General features: G+C 35.8%; 2 protein-coding genes across 14 annotated transcripts in view; one reads left to right on the forward strand and one right to left on the reverse strand.

The window, feature by feature from the left end:
* Positions 1 to 14,327, forward strand: part of LOC107132925 (uncharacterized) — a 471,858-nt gene that overhangs the window by 3,028 nt on the left and 454,503 nt on the right. For all 10 annotated transcript variants that reach the window (XR_009496428.1, XR_009496427.1, XR_001501312.3 and 7 more), the window contains one exon: positions 12,877 to 12,980. Coding sequence is in view for 2 of the 10 variants with exons in the window: in XM_059891745.1 (XP_059747728.1) it covers positions 12,877 to 12,980 (104 nt within the window). In the remaining 8 variants the exon portion in view is untranslated. Of the gene's footprint in view, positions 1 to 12,876; positions 12,981 to 14,327 lie in introns of those variants that run through there.
* PNPT1 (polyribonucleotide nucleotidyltransferase 1) overlaps positions 7,112 to 14,327 on the reverse strand; it is a 40,619-nt gene continuing 33,403 nt past the window's right edge. For 2 of the 4 annotated variants that reach the window (XM_010809926.4, XM_059891141.1), the window contains exons 21-28: positions 14,228 to 14,291; positions 13,822 to 13,905; positions 13,416 to 13,499; positions 12,431 to 12,537; positions 12,286 to 12,341; positions 10,712 to 10,790; positions 9,165 to 9,212; positions 7,112 to 7,974 (exon numbers count right to left, since the gene is read on the reverse strand). In XM_010809926.4, the coding sequence (XP_010808228.1) occupies positions 7,819 to 7,974; positions 9,165 to 9,212; positions 10,712 to 10,790; positions 12,286 to 12,341; positions 12,431 to 12,537; positions 13,416 to 13,499; positions 13,822 to 13,905; positions 14,228 to 14,291 (678 nt within the window). In that variant the 3' untranslated portion in view covers positions 7,112 to 7,818. Of the gene's footprint in view, positions 7,975 to 9,164; positions 9,213 to 10,711; positions 10,791 to 12,285; positions 12,342 to 12,430; positions 12,597 to 13,415; positions 13,500 to 13,821; positions 13,906 to 14,227; positions 14,292 to 14,327 lie in introns of those variants that run through there. The other 2 variants (NM_001192197.1, XM_059891142.1) reach the window with 2 other exon arrangements.

The raw sequence follows: 14,327 nt of genomic DNA on the forward strand, positions 1-14,327 counted from the left end.
TTCTCTCTCTCTTTTGCAACAGGCCGACCTCTAAGATTGGTAAGATCCAGGACAAGCATACAAATGGAGGAACGTATACTATATGTCTAAAGATTTAATTTTTTAAATCAATCTATTAAATAAAAATGTATTTTCTTTTCCTACCTTTGGCATACCTTGAGAAATGTATATTGATATGGTCTGGAAGCTCGATTCAAATCCAGAATTCTTGAACTCTTCAGAATTCCACCTTCTCCCTTTGGCCCTTGAAACACTTCAGCTCTGTCTTGCACTTTGACAGCTCTCATGTACACAAATAGGATACCCTAACCTTTTGTCCAAATTTCTATGTTTGCACTCCCTGAATGTAGTCACCCTTGGCTGTCCTCAAGAGGACAGAATTTGGGAAGAGGACTGTGCAGACCCTGGGAGCAGGGTTGGCCTTTGGGACAAGGAATTCCAGGGTGGCCAGAGCATGATCTGGATTCCAGCTGGACACATCCATTGGTTTCACTGATTTCTCATCCCATGGAGAGAAGCACAGACAGAAGGCCAGAGCAAGAGTCTCTAAAATATACTGAGGGCAGTAATGCACTGCAACACTGTGTTTTTCCCAGCAAAAATTTTTTTCAGGACGGTTCAACCCCAAAGGCTAAGATAGATAGGTATCTTTATATATGTAACATTTACTTCTACCACTCTTTTTTAAACACAAATAATGGAATATCATACGTACTGGTGTTCTAGTGTACTTTAGTTTGTTTAAACCTTCTATATATACATATGTCATTTCCAGTACTTTGTAATTTCAAACAATAAATGATTGTACAAAAGTAGTTTTATGTGTGTCAACACATGTGTGGGTTAAATTCCCAGAGCAGGGCTTAACTTTGGCATCACTGAAATTTTGGGCTGGATGATTCTATGTTGTGAGAGGCTGTCCTGTGCATCACAGGATGTTTAGCAGCATTTCTTTGCTTCTACCCACCAGATGCTAGTAGTATTGCACCTCATCCTCCTGTTGTAATCATCAGAATTATCTCTCATCCTTGCCAAATGTCTCTTGAGAGTACATTACACTTTTTAATTCTTAAGGATTAGAAATAGTTCTCTCTACAGAGTAAAAGTTGCTTCAGTTGTGTTTGACTCTTTGCGACCCCATGGACTGCAGCCTACATGGGATTTCCAGGCAAGAGTACTGGAGTGGGTTGCCATTGCCTTCCCCGGATATTTTTATGAAAAAACTTTTATGAGAGGTTTTTTGCTGTATAATTAGCTTTTCCTTGAGGTGACTAATCTTTAAGGCCATCCCCATTTAAAAAGTCATCAAAACTGATAACCTGTATCTTCTTCACTGATATTCCTATTTCTTTGCCTCTTTTCAGCCAAACTCATTTCCTCACCTCACCATTCACTCCTTAATTGAACCTATCTATTCTGATTTCTGGGCTTCACCAGTGGCTCAGCAGTAGAGAATCTGCCTGCAATGCAGGAGACTCAGATTTGATCCCTGGGTTGGGAAGATTCCCTGGAGGAGGGCAGAGTAACCCACTCCAATATTTTTACCTGGAAAATCCCATGGACAGAGGAGCCTGGTGGGCTACAGTTCATAGGGTGACAAAAAGTCGGACACAACTGAAAAGACTGAGCACGCGTGCATGCGCATACACACACACATTCTGGTTTCCATCACTCAGCCCTCACCAAAAAGCTCTTGTTAAACTCACTAAAGACCTGATAATGCCCACATCTTCCAACCTGTTTTACTTGATCTAAGTTAAAATTGACATTTTTGTCTGAACTTCCTTCTTTCCAATCATCTCATGATGATTCCTGCTTTATCCTTCAGATGTCACTACAATTATCATTTATGTAGAGGAGCCTTCCTTGACTTCCTTCCATATCCCCTTGGAATGTACCAAAAAACCTAATTCACTTTAGTTTAAATGATAAGAGAACTCATTGGCTCATGTGAACACAAAGTCTGAAGATAAGGTGAACCTCAGTGTTGATTTGATTGAGTATCAATGAGAATTTGATTTCCTTCCTCTTGATTCTACTTTCTGCTCTGCCTCATCTATCCTCAGGCTGAATCCTTACCTTTATTTGTATAGGTTTTAATTAATAATTGTCTCCACATGTAGATAAAAAATTTTCATGAGTCTGAGGAGCTGTTTTTCTCACCATTGCATCTCTGGTACCTAGGATCTCATTCTTCTGAGATGGTCATGGCAGTTTTACAAGAGCATGTATGGGTATGAGTGTGTGTGTGTAGGGTGATGGTAGTCCTTTGGTTATGTGAAATTGGGAAGGGAGGCAGGCACGTAAGTCTCTGTATAGACTTTTAACCTGCCCTGAAATTCTCAGCCCTGATCCTTTTTTTGGTGAAGATTTGTGCTGTTTTGCCTCATCACCTCTGTGGGTCATACAGATTGTGACCTCCTCTGTTCTGCTAAATTTGCCACTGCTTTTCTATTTGCTTGTCATGCACCCAACATTTGTTAAAATCTCATCTCTGCTATTGTCTTTTGTTTGCCCTTTGGACTCTACTTTAAAAAAAATTACTTAACTGTGTTACTCATTTTCCATGTTTAACCAAGGTATTCTGTCACGTTTTTATGGTTTTTTAATGTTTAGTTTTCTAATTCACTTGAAACCTTTTGTATATATGAAATAGGATGTCAATTTAAAATTTTTCTTCCAAATGGGAGAGTCAACTGTCAACATCATTTACAGATGAAATTATTTGAAATGCTACTTATATTCTTTATTAAATTCACAGACATATATCTAGATTTGAGTCCGTATTCATGCTTTTTCCATTGTTTTATTTGGCCAACTCTAGTATGACAATTAATTGCTGTAGCTTTAGTTTCTTTTGATTTTTGGTTGGTGTGGTGGCCATACACATGCACCATTCTGATTTCCTTAAACATATTGTACTTTGGAGAACAATTATTCGACAGCAAGTCAGACTTGTCCTTTCTTGTCCACAGAACTCCTCTAATGGACAACTTTGGCTTGGGGAACTTAGCAGCCAGGATGAGACTTTCTTGGAATTACACTAGTCTGAAGTTCCACTCTGTATTTTCTTCCCTTTCTCCTTTTACAGGAGTCAGACTTGGCACCATGGTCTGTAGGCTGTCCCTGTCAATCCTGAGCCCACCTGTTTTACCCTTCACAAGACATTTCTCCCAATCACTATCTTGCATATGTAACCCCCTTCTTGGCGTCTGCTTTTCTGAGGATCAGGACTGACAATAGGTGATTCAGGGAGTGGTGTCAGAAATCAGACAGTAAGATGTGGTTTGGGAAATAGTTTACTCAATCCCTGGCACAACGTGCCCATCTGACTACTGATTTCACCAGTAGTGACCTAGTAAAACATCCTAGAAGGGGTGAATGCTGTCACCTATCCAACAATTCAGGATTTTAAAGATATGGGGGAAACAATGCTTATGAGAGCAGAGCTGGCCAATTAAGTTATACTACTTCCTTGAAGAGGGATAATGAGTTGAGGGCACTTAATCCTTAATGCACAGTTAAAAACTAAGTTTGGAAAAAAAAAACTTAAGTGTGAGCCAGAGGGGGCTCTTTGGGCTTAATAAAGAGGCCCTTATTTCCTACAGTGAAAAAACCGACATGGGATTAGACAGTTACAAGAGCTCTGAAGATACCTAGATCTTCAGCCTAGGGAGGTTTGCTATACAGCTAGGGCCCTGCTTGAGAAAGCCTAAAGCCTTGAAACATGGGGGTGGGTGCCCTGAGGATTTTGGCTTTGTAAACATCCCTCTATCCTCGGGGATCGCAGAAGTGGCTTATAACTCCTAGAAAGAGAGAACACTTGCCCCCTTGCAGAAAGTTCTCTTCCATATGCTTCCATTTCTTCTGAGGAATGAGAGGCTGTGGTAACTAGGGTTAAATCTAGTTGTAATATGCCTGGGGACTGCTTTGCCTGATAAGGGAGGAGATTACACACCAAAGAAACTGAAATAATAAATTAGCATGTACTAGTAGGAACCAGAGTACACTTGGGATTGAATTTTGAGGGTTCTTGATCAAGAGGACTAGAGGCTAAGACTGGATAATTAAGATTTCATTGACTTTGGGACAGAAGATTTAATCCTGATCAGGACCCCAGGGGATGGGGCAAACTCAACTGCTGGTGTAGCTCTTTGAAATCTGGAAAAATTGAGAGAAGTGGAAATGAGCTTATACCATAACAGCAGCTGACTGCTATTTATTTTGGCAGATATACGTGGCCTGTTTTATAACAATTTAAAGTGTGTTTTAGATAATCATCTGCAAATGTTCTTTCTTTTCCACCTGTTTTTAATCTCATCACACTGATTAGGACCTCAGAACACTGATGGTGTATTATGTTCATCATTCAACACTGATGATCAAATAGTGGTGATTCTTGTTTTGTTCCTGACTTTAATGGCAACATCTTCAGTGTTATACATGTTCTTCATTGCTGATAGATACCACTTACCAAGTTGAGGACAAATACTAATATTCTAAATTCTCTAGGAAATGTACACTGAATCCTATAAATTGCCTCTCTTGCAGCTGGTTATCATATGGTTTTGCTCTATAATTCACTATAGAGATTATATGCCTACCCATCCTTGCATTCCTGTAGACTTGCATTCCTGTAGACTATTTGGTCTTAATAGCTATTGCCAATATTTTATTAAAATAATTTATCTGTTTTCACAAATGTTAATGGCTGATAATGGCCTACACATTTTAGTGTTTTTAAAAATATCATCTTTTCTGAGTTCTTGGCAATTGCATTAAATTTTATGGCCACAATATCAAAACTATAGCCGGCTATGCAATTTTGGTTTTCATGAAACAATGGGTATTCTAGTGTTTCTCAGTATATGCAGAATAAAGTTCAGAGTCCTAAGTCTAATATCCTAAACCCCTCTACAATCTGGCCTCTACTTACTGCCTTATTCATCCACTGATAAAACTGTTCCATTCCACAGGCAGCCTTTCTCTTTAAAATCATTCTTAAAAGCCCAACTCAAATATCACCTTTCCCTCATGATGTCCTATTCAAATTCCACTTCTTAGAAACTTGCACTTTTTCTTCCAATTAGAATTAACCTATTCTTTCCCCTACCTTTTTATGACTTTTAAAAACCTTTACTAGACTGCTCATCAATCAGCTTTTCATAAACTACGGACTCTATATGTAAATCTCAGAAGGAAAGCAAACTGTTCCATAACTTAGTACTGTGCTCATAATAGGTAGTTTTAATTACCTTTAATTTTGTAAATTTCAGAGTTAACTTTGAAACCTGTTGCAGTGATTTGAGATATGCTTGAGATGGTAAAACTAAGATTGTTTTAAAATCTCTCTGCAAAAGTCATTTATGCCTCAGTTGCTTTTTCAGATATTCAGGTGAATATCCAACCAATATGTTGGTTGGTGATTTCATGCTCATTATCAAACACTTTTTTCTTTAAAACTATTTACCCCTCCAGGTTTACTATTCATGTCATAGATCTGCCTGTCTTCACAACCCTCAGGCTGAAATCTGCCTTTTCTTCTCTCACCTGCATCCCCTACCATCTGAGTTAATCTAAGTCTATCCATTTTCTTTTCATGTTTGTTCTGCAGTATCTTGGGTATAGGCTCAGTCCATTTTTTCTGTACATTCTCCTCTCCCAGGAATGAGCCCTTAAGAATTCCTTGACTTAGTTGCTTGCACCAGGTTTAGGGTTATCAGATTTAGCAAACAAAAATACATGAAACCCAGATAAATGTGAATTTCAAATAAATGAGGAATAATTTTTTAAAATATAAGTACATCCCAAATATTGTAGAGGCCATACTATACTGAACATTTGTTTACCTGTAATTTCAATTTCACTTGGCATTCTGTTATTTTATCTGGCAATCCTGTCAGGTTTGACACCTTTCTCAAGTTAAGCCTATCCTTTTCTCCTCCAGAAGTTGAACTCAGAGACAAGTAACTTCCTGTGGACAGCCATCTTTTGCCCCATGCTATGAGAATATATTGACTTAGAAGAAAAACATTGTTATATGGAAAGAAGCTCAAATGAGAGGTCATGAGACTCCATAGGTAGGGGAGAACTGTCTTGGTTCCTAATAATTATCTGACAGTCCTGGTTCCATTCTACCATAGGGATTGTGACTTATTTTCTGTGAAATAAATTCATGGCCCTGTGATAAAATTCCCTCTTAGCTTTAGCTTAATTTAGATTGGTTTCTGACCCCTGATACCAAGATACATTCTCTTTTCCATTTTCGCTGCCTACCACCCTAGGCTCTCATGAGCCTGGAATTTTGTAAAGGCCGCTTAAAGTTACACGACCTTCATATCTTTCCTCTTCTTACAAGTAAGCAAACATTATTCTTTCCAGATTAAATGCTTTGAAAATTATCACCTTGCACTGATTATATCTCCTCTTGTTTTATATTCTTTTATAAAATTTGCTTTCTAATTTTGGTGAAGAATAGGCACAAGACAAAGGAGTAAAAGGACTATGTGAAATTGGTTCCTAGAATAGAAAGGCTGCTGTATATTCTACACATACCATACTAATAAAGTTGTTAGTCCCTTTATCCGGAATCTTCTTTGCAAAATTGCTGTATATCTTCCTCCACTTCATTTAGGTCTCCGTTCAAATGTTACCTATTCAGAGATGCTATTCTGGATCATTTTATCTACAATAGTACCTTAAAAAAAACAAACCACTCTATCCCCTTACCCAGTTCTTCTTTAAAGAACCTACCACTGTGTGACTTATTGTTTCCATCCACTAGAATGTGAGCATTGGAACTTTGTTTACTGATATACCTCCTGTACACATTCTAGAACTTGGCACATAGCAAGTACTGAATAAATGAATGCTATGCTTGGCTGAACTGAAGTAAGAAAGATAATTATGTCAGATCCAGAAATTCAAGATATTCTATAAGAGAAGAAAAAAATTTTGTATTAAAAAATCTATGATTTGTGAGCAGGGAAGTGTTAGTAACAAAGATTATAAAGGAACAAGTCTTGTGAGTACCTATACTGCATTACTACTAAAGATGGGTAGTCAATTTGAGTCATTAGAGTCATTATAAATTAGAGATCTTAGCATATAATAGCCCTCATAGAAAAACTTTATTGGAAAGCAGGGAAAACTACCAAGATATGAATGAAGACAAAAAATAAAAAAAGTTCAGACATAAAGTGTACAACCTTGGTTTAAGTGGAAATGGAACCGTTTGGTGGTTTGTAGTTAGTGACCTATATTTTCACTTTGTGGCACTGCTGCTGCTACAGCTAAGCTGCTTCAGTCGTGTCTGACTCTGTGCAACCTCATAGACAGCAGCCCACCAGGCTCCTCTGTCCCTGGGATTCTCCAGGCAAGAATACTGGAATGGGTTGCTATTACCTTCTCCAAGGCATGCATGCTAAGTCGCTTCCGTTGTGTCTGATTCTGTGCGACACTATGGACAGCAGCCCACCAGGCTCCTCTGTCCACAGGATTCTCTAGGCAAGAATACTGGAGTGGGTTGCCATTTCCTTCTCCATTGGTCTCTAGAGGTTAAGAACTAGTTTTATTTTTCCAAATTATTAGCAGTTGGGAGTCTTATATGTATAGATGATTTACTTTTAATAATAAATATGTATTGATTTATAATGTAAATAATAATACAGGTAACTCAATTTAAAAAATGGAACACCTAAAGTGAGCATTTTCATATAAATCATTAGAATATATTTATATTATATATAAATCTACACGTTAGAAGATGCTACTGAAATTTTGCTCTATAGAATATAACTCTAGAATTCTTTAAAAAAATCAAGGAGAATTAGATGATGACTGTGAAACAGATTCTCCCATTACAATACTACTTCTGTCATTCAAAGTTTTGACAACAGTTGTAGCTGGAGACTGGAGCACTTTACGAGAAAGCCTCATTCTTCCATCAGCTGGATCACGTCCAAAGTATTTCACCTGTGTTAAAGAAACAAATATACTTTAAACATACGGGTGTGCTGCAGTCCATGGGGTTGCAGAGAGTTGGACATGACTGAGTGACTGAACAACAGCATACTTTAAAAGTTATAGCACATTGACTGATACCCAAATTAAAAGATACTTGGTCTAAAAAGGCAATGATTAAAGTTTTTACTTGTTCACTGAAAGCATACCTCAGTGCTAATTGGAGGTATATGCTAAAAATACTTGGTTAAGTAGTGATTATAATCTTCTGTTAGACTTATCTGTGCCTTTTTGTTTGTCCCTATTATGGAAGAACAGTAAAAACCATGGTGAATGAATCTAGACAAGAGCTTCTTGACCCTAACTGTGCTACAATCTATATAGGATTATGCTTAGGTCACTCAGACTAACACTCAAAGGACCATCTATCATGCTGAAGGTTATTTGGCTTGACCTTAGACACTGAAAGTCAGGGGGGGATGTGCTAACTTTTAAGTCCCTTCTGATGTAAAAAAAAAAAAAAAAATCTTATACAGAGATTTTGTTTTAGTTCTTACCTTTCCCTGGAGGCTTTGTGAATAATGGAATGACAGACTGGGAATAAACTTATGTCTTAGTTTTTACTCAGGTCATAGGTATTAGGTACTACTGGAACAGAATGTAGTGTAGCCAAAAAAAAAAAAATCAAAACACCAGACTGGCAACCACTTCTTTCATCTATTCATAAGGACTATTACAAAGGTCAATTTGATTATCAAAATTCCAGAAGTGACATCATGGCTTTCATCAAACTCAAAAATTTTCAGCCTCAACCAGTATATACCGAAGCAATTCAAGTCTTAACTCCTCAAAGTTACCTATCATGTTCCTCATGTCCTGTCTCTGAATCACTGATTCTACATATCCATCGCTGAGTTGCTCATGTATTTTTAAAAGCTTTAAAGGGGGACTATTGTCCTAACTAAACTGTAAGCTCTTTGAGGGCAAGAACTGTACAAATCCCTAAATGAGTCTGTTTTTAGGAAGAAGCTAAAAAAGAAGACAGCATATAAATAATATAAAAAAGTTAAAAAAGAAGACAGCATATAAATAATATAAACCACAAATGTAGATTTGATTCTTTCAGCTTATTTGATTAAACAAATAATTGAAACTTAAAGTATAATTTACAACTTTAAGGCTAAAAGGATGAATACAAGTACCTGAATTTCTTGGCCAACTTCTAATCCTAAAGCACTGGGATGTTTAATCTGAAAGAAAACATGTTAATCTATTAGTTGTCATGCATAACTACCTACTATCCATGGTAGTACACATTTTTTTCCAAGTGGAAAATAGCTTTATTGGTTTAATCTATGAATCTAGGGGAAAGGTATATGAGTATTTGGTCTATTATTTTTTCAACTTTTCTTGGGTTTAAAAATTTTCAAAATGCTGAGGAAAAATAAATTTGCAGTCTTACAATGATTATATATTCATGTACTCTTATCTTCTCAGAACAATGTCCTACATGTGTGGGACTTGTACCAAAGGTACTCGTACCTTTACTAGACACTCTCCAAAGTTTGCCCCAATTCACATTCCTGTATGTCCATTTTTATCTCTACACTCATGCACACTGAGAATTTTCAACTATCTGAAAAGCTGAAAAATGGGAACTTGGCTTTACTTGCATTTAAAAAAATTGCTATTGATACTGAATATCTTGGTCAGGTTAAAAAACAATTTTTCCATGTTCTTTGCTCATTTTTCCTATTGATACTCATCTTTCTTACTGGTTTATACAAGCCCTCAGTATATGAAGACTCTGTCATATGTTAAAAGTATTTTTTCCCCTAAATTGCTGCTTGTCTTTCAAACTTACTATAATTTTGCCATAATTTTAAAAAATGATGGGGTCAAATGTTATCACTTTATTTACATTTTTGGCTTTGATATTATGCTGAAAAAGATTTTTCCAGTTCCAAGATTAATAAAATATCTGTATTTTCATCTAGTGTCCTGCCTCAACCCTTACCCTTCCTGATGTCCAGATTTTCTTTTTCTGCCCTCACTGCCTTAAAATTCTTTTTCTTTTTTACATTTAACTTCTTGATTCAAATAGGACTTTGGTATAAAAAGAGGAAAGATCCTGTTTTATGAAAACAGGTTATTCCATTTTGATTTATTGAATAATCTTGGTTTCTCAACTAAAAATGCAACTTTTAGTATATATTATATTCTTATGCACATAACTGGGTTTATTTCTGATTTTTGTTGCCCATTTCTGGGCCAGTAATCTACTGTTTGATCCTGTATTGCTTTATATAATATTTTAATATTTGGTAAAACACCTATTATTTCTCTGCCCCATAGTATTCTCGAATGGTTTCATATTCTTAAGTCTTCCAAATATAGACTATAATAAAGATGAAGGACATCCTAAGAATTATCTTTCCATGACTGGCTAGTCAGGAAAATTGGGAAAACAGGGCTATATAGCTAGATATTTTTAGAAATTGCTATGTGTTAACTCTAGAACTGTTCCACCTCAAAACATTCAAGAATGTTTCTACTCCATCACTGAAGGAGAAACATTACTGGAAAACACTGTAAACCCTTTTGTCGAGCAGTATTTCTGTCTTTTTTGTTTTGTCTTTGTATTTAGTCTAGTAGTGGACAACGTGTACCGTTCTTACCAACCTAAGTAATTTCACTATGGTTATTTTAAGGCAGTTAAAATAATCAAATCTGCCTTTCTTGTTTTTACCTTTCGTTGATCAAGTTGTGTGTTGTGAAGTAGTACTGCAGTCATATTTGGGTAGAGTTTAACCATTACTCCAGTGTCTCTACAGTAAGGAAATAAGCCTGATTAGAGTAATAAGGAACTTTATTATCTACAGATAATTAAACTGTGGTTATGTTTTCACAGGAGAACAAAGTAAAAAAAACACATAAAAATCACTCTCCAGTACATGTTTTTTATAACTATAAAAAGTATGATTATCTAAGTGGGATACTTATTTTTTCAATGGAAAATACACCTTGTATTTAAATACTTACGGATCAAAGGACAGAGAGAAGATAAAGGAAAATTAAGTAGGGAAAAGCTTTTGGAATATACATTCTTTTATATTTCTCTTCATAATATTTTCCAAAAACTTTTGAAATGGCATTAAATATTTTAAAGTAAGTGTAGAATGGTCAACCTGTTAAGTAGTGATTTAAGGAAGTAAAGTGCAATGAGTGAAAGTTGTTCAGTCGTGTTCGACTTTTTGCGACCTCATGGACTACGTAGTCCATGGAATTCTCCAGGCCAGAATACTGGAGTAGCCTTTCCCTTCTCCAGGGGATCTTCCCAATCCAGGGATCAAGCCCAGGTCTCCCGCATTGCAGGCAGATTCTTTACCAGCCGAACCACAAGGGAAGCCCAAGAATATTGGAGTGGGTAGCCTATGCCTTCTCCAGTGGCTCTTCCCCGCCCAGGAATTGAACTGGGGTCTCCTGCATTGCATGCAAGGTGGATTCTCTACCAACAGAGCTATCAGGGAAGCCTGATTTAAGGAAGCAGGATAGATAAAATCAGGTACTTATTTTATTAAAAAATATATCTTTTTTCCTCTAATCTACTAAAATAAGCCAGCCCATTTCTTAGTTTTCACCTGTGATATTAAAAAACTATTCCATTGTCTTTTATGATTCATTTCAATTAGTTCTGAACATTTATGTTACATCTGATAATTTTTTTTTTTCTTATTAAGTGAATTTTCTTTCTTCTGGTGGGGAGGTGGGAGGGAGGGGATGTGGGATCATAGTTCCCTGACCAGTGATCGAACCCACACCCCCTGCAGTGAAAGCCTGTAGTCTTAACCACTGGACTACAAGGGAAGTCGCCGAAAGGTAATTTTCTGATTGAGAAAATTCAGTCTTTTTAGCTATCTTAAAAAAATTGAGTTGAGGTTGAAACGGCATTTAAAAAATTGTACTACTTAGGCATTTAATACTATCTTTAAAACAAGTCAACAAGAAACTACCAAAAAGAAAAAAGTACAAAGAGAAAGGAAACATGTTTAATGGAAGATTAAAATGGTGGGAACTTTGGTTAAAGAAAACAGTTCAGTCAGAAAAATCTATTAGTATAATAATCATCACAGAACCATGTTCATGAAAATCTACAAACTGGTGTAGAAAATAAATTTTATCTTAAGAATAATGATTATATGGCATTTCACACATAATCTAAACACCTTATACTTTCAAAATAAATAATGCAAATGTGAAGTTAATACGAGGTTATAATATAAAATCTTACAAAAAGTAGCATATTGTTTTAGTTGATATTACCTGATTTCAGTTATTGTGGCAGTGTACACTGCTCCAAATTCTAATTGCTGCTCTTGCTGTAAGTACAAAATAAACCATAAGATTCATAAAGAAAACAGTAACAAAAGGTAGGAAAAAAAGTAACTATCAAAAGCTCAATACTTACATCATCTCTGCAGATATCAGTAATGAAGTCTCTTGCTTCATGCATGGCGCTAGGTGTTGGTGCAAAGATAGAAAACGTTTCTTCATCTACCTGGCTAATAGTGACTCCTTTTAGAAAGATAATTTTACATATTGAAGTTAACTTGCTCATTCCAGTGGAGAAAAGCCTTAAAAGTAAATTTGAGAGCAGGGGGTGACCTGGAAGTAGCTGGGCAGGGTTGTCTGTTTAATCACAAGGAATCACGAAGGGATTTGTTCATCAACAAATACACACGGCACACCTGCTCTGTATCCAACACTGCACTAGGCCCTGGGGATACAACAGTGAACAGTGTCCCTTTTCTTGGTGGGAAAAAACATTAAGTTCTAATTTTGGTTCTTGTGTTTTTAATTAGAAGAAACTATAGAACACTTTCCTCACCGTTTCTTCTTTTTCCCTCTTTTTAGAGTGGTCATCGGATGGATGAGGGATGAAATCATGTCATTTCTCAATCTTGGGAACTGCCTATGGTTACTTGACTTCTTATGCTCCTTCTATAACCTCAAAGCTGGTAAGTGACTAGGTATCCCAAAGATTGATTCCAGAAAAAAAAGCAAAGCAACTACTTCTACACATATTCTCTAAAGAAAATAAAAGTCTAAATAAATAAGTGAAAAACAGAACTCATAATAAGAAAAATTAAAGAAAACTCTTCTAACGTGAAGAAGTAGTTTTTCTAAATGTCTGATTTTAAAATGTTGACGCAAAAAGGATTAATTCTAAGTCACTCTTCTTGAATATAATTAAAGATGATCGTTTACTAATTAAGAGGCATACACAGAAATAAAGACATGTCGATGTTACATCCTTTTCTCATCTCACTGAAATGTCAGTGTTACATTTCTCATTTCTCAAACATATTTTTGGAGAAACACAGTAGAGGCAAACTTAATGGCAAACTTACATGACTTAAATAAAAAAATCCCAAACTTCGTACAACTCTTACCTGTTTCAGCCTGAAGTTTTTTTAAATGATATCCACCGGGTCCAACAAATTTTGCTCGTTTTGATAACGGAACCTGAACAGTTTCTGAAATGTAGCATAGACAAAAATAGAAATAATTCATATTCATTCATATATATACATATGTATGTATGAACCTAAAAATGTACTGTTTAGTCAAGACTTGGCTAAGACACTTGTACAAATGTTTTAGTATGAAACAGAAAAACAGTTTACTACGTGACTAAAAAAGTTCTTATGTTTCAGATTATCCCCTCAAATTTAAAGTATTTTAACTATAAAAGCATTTAAATTGTTTTGTGTATAGATTTAAAAAAATTTTTTAAATAGCAGTGTACTTCCATATAATGTTTACCTTATCATCAAATCAATAATTTTAATGTATTACCTACAACAGGTCCATTTTCTTTTCTAGATGCTCGAGGTTTTGAAATAGTTTTGTTCATTATCTGTAATATCTCCTTTTTTGCCACTAGAAGAAATAAAAACATAATAATCAAAGTTCTTCGCATCTCAATTACCTTAAAAATTCTACTTTTATTCCCCTCTCCATAAATCCTATCTTGGGGAGGCAATTTGTAAAAACTGAATTTTCACTGGTCATCCACTTTGGTGATAGTCATGTACCTAGAAACTTAATACTTCTTGATTTAGGTTATCACATTAAATTTCATTTTTTAAAGCAGTATTTTAGAATAAGCCTATTTTAAATAATAAGCCTAATGGGCACTATAATTCACATTTAACACATAGACAGTGATGAAAGAAGAATCAGGCATACTGGCTTGGCGTACCTGAGGCTTGCTGAATGGCCTCCATTACAATTTTTATTGGTATTCCAGGTAATTTGATGTCAGCCTAATATGGAAGAGCCAAAAAATTATATAAATATTG

Source organism: Bos taurus, chromosome 11 (genome assembly GCF_002263795.3).
Source record: "Bos taurus isolate L1 Dominette 01449 registration number 42190680 breed Hereford chromosome 11, ARS-UCD2.0, whole genome shotgun sequence".
Lineage (NCBI taxonomy): Eukaryota > Metazoa > Chordata > Mammalia > Artiodactyla > Bovidae > Bos > Bos taurus.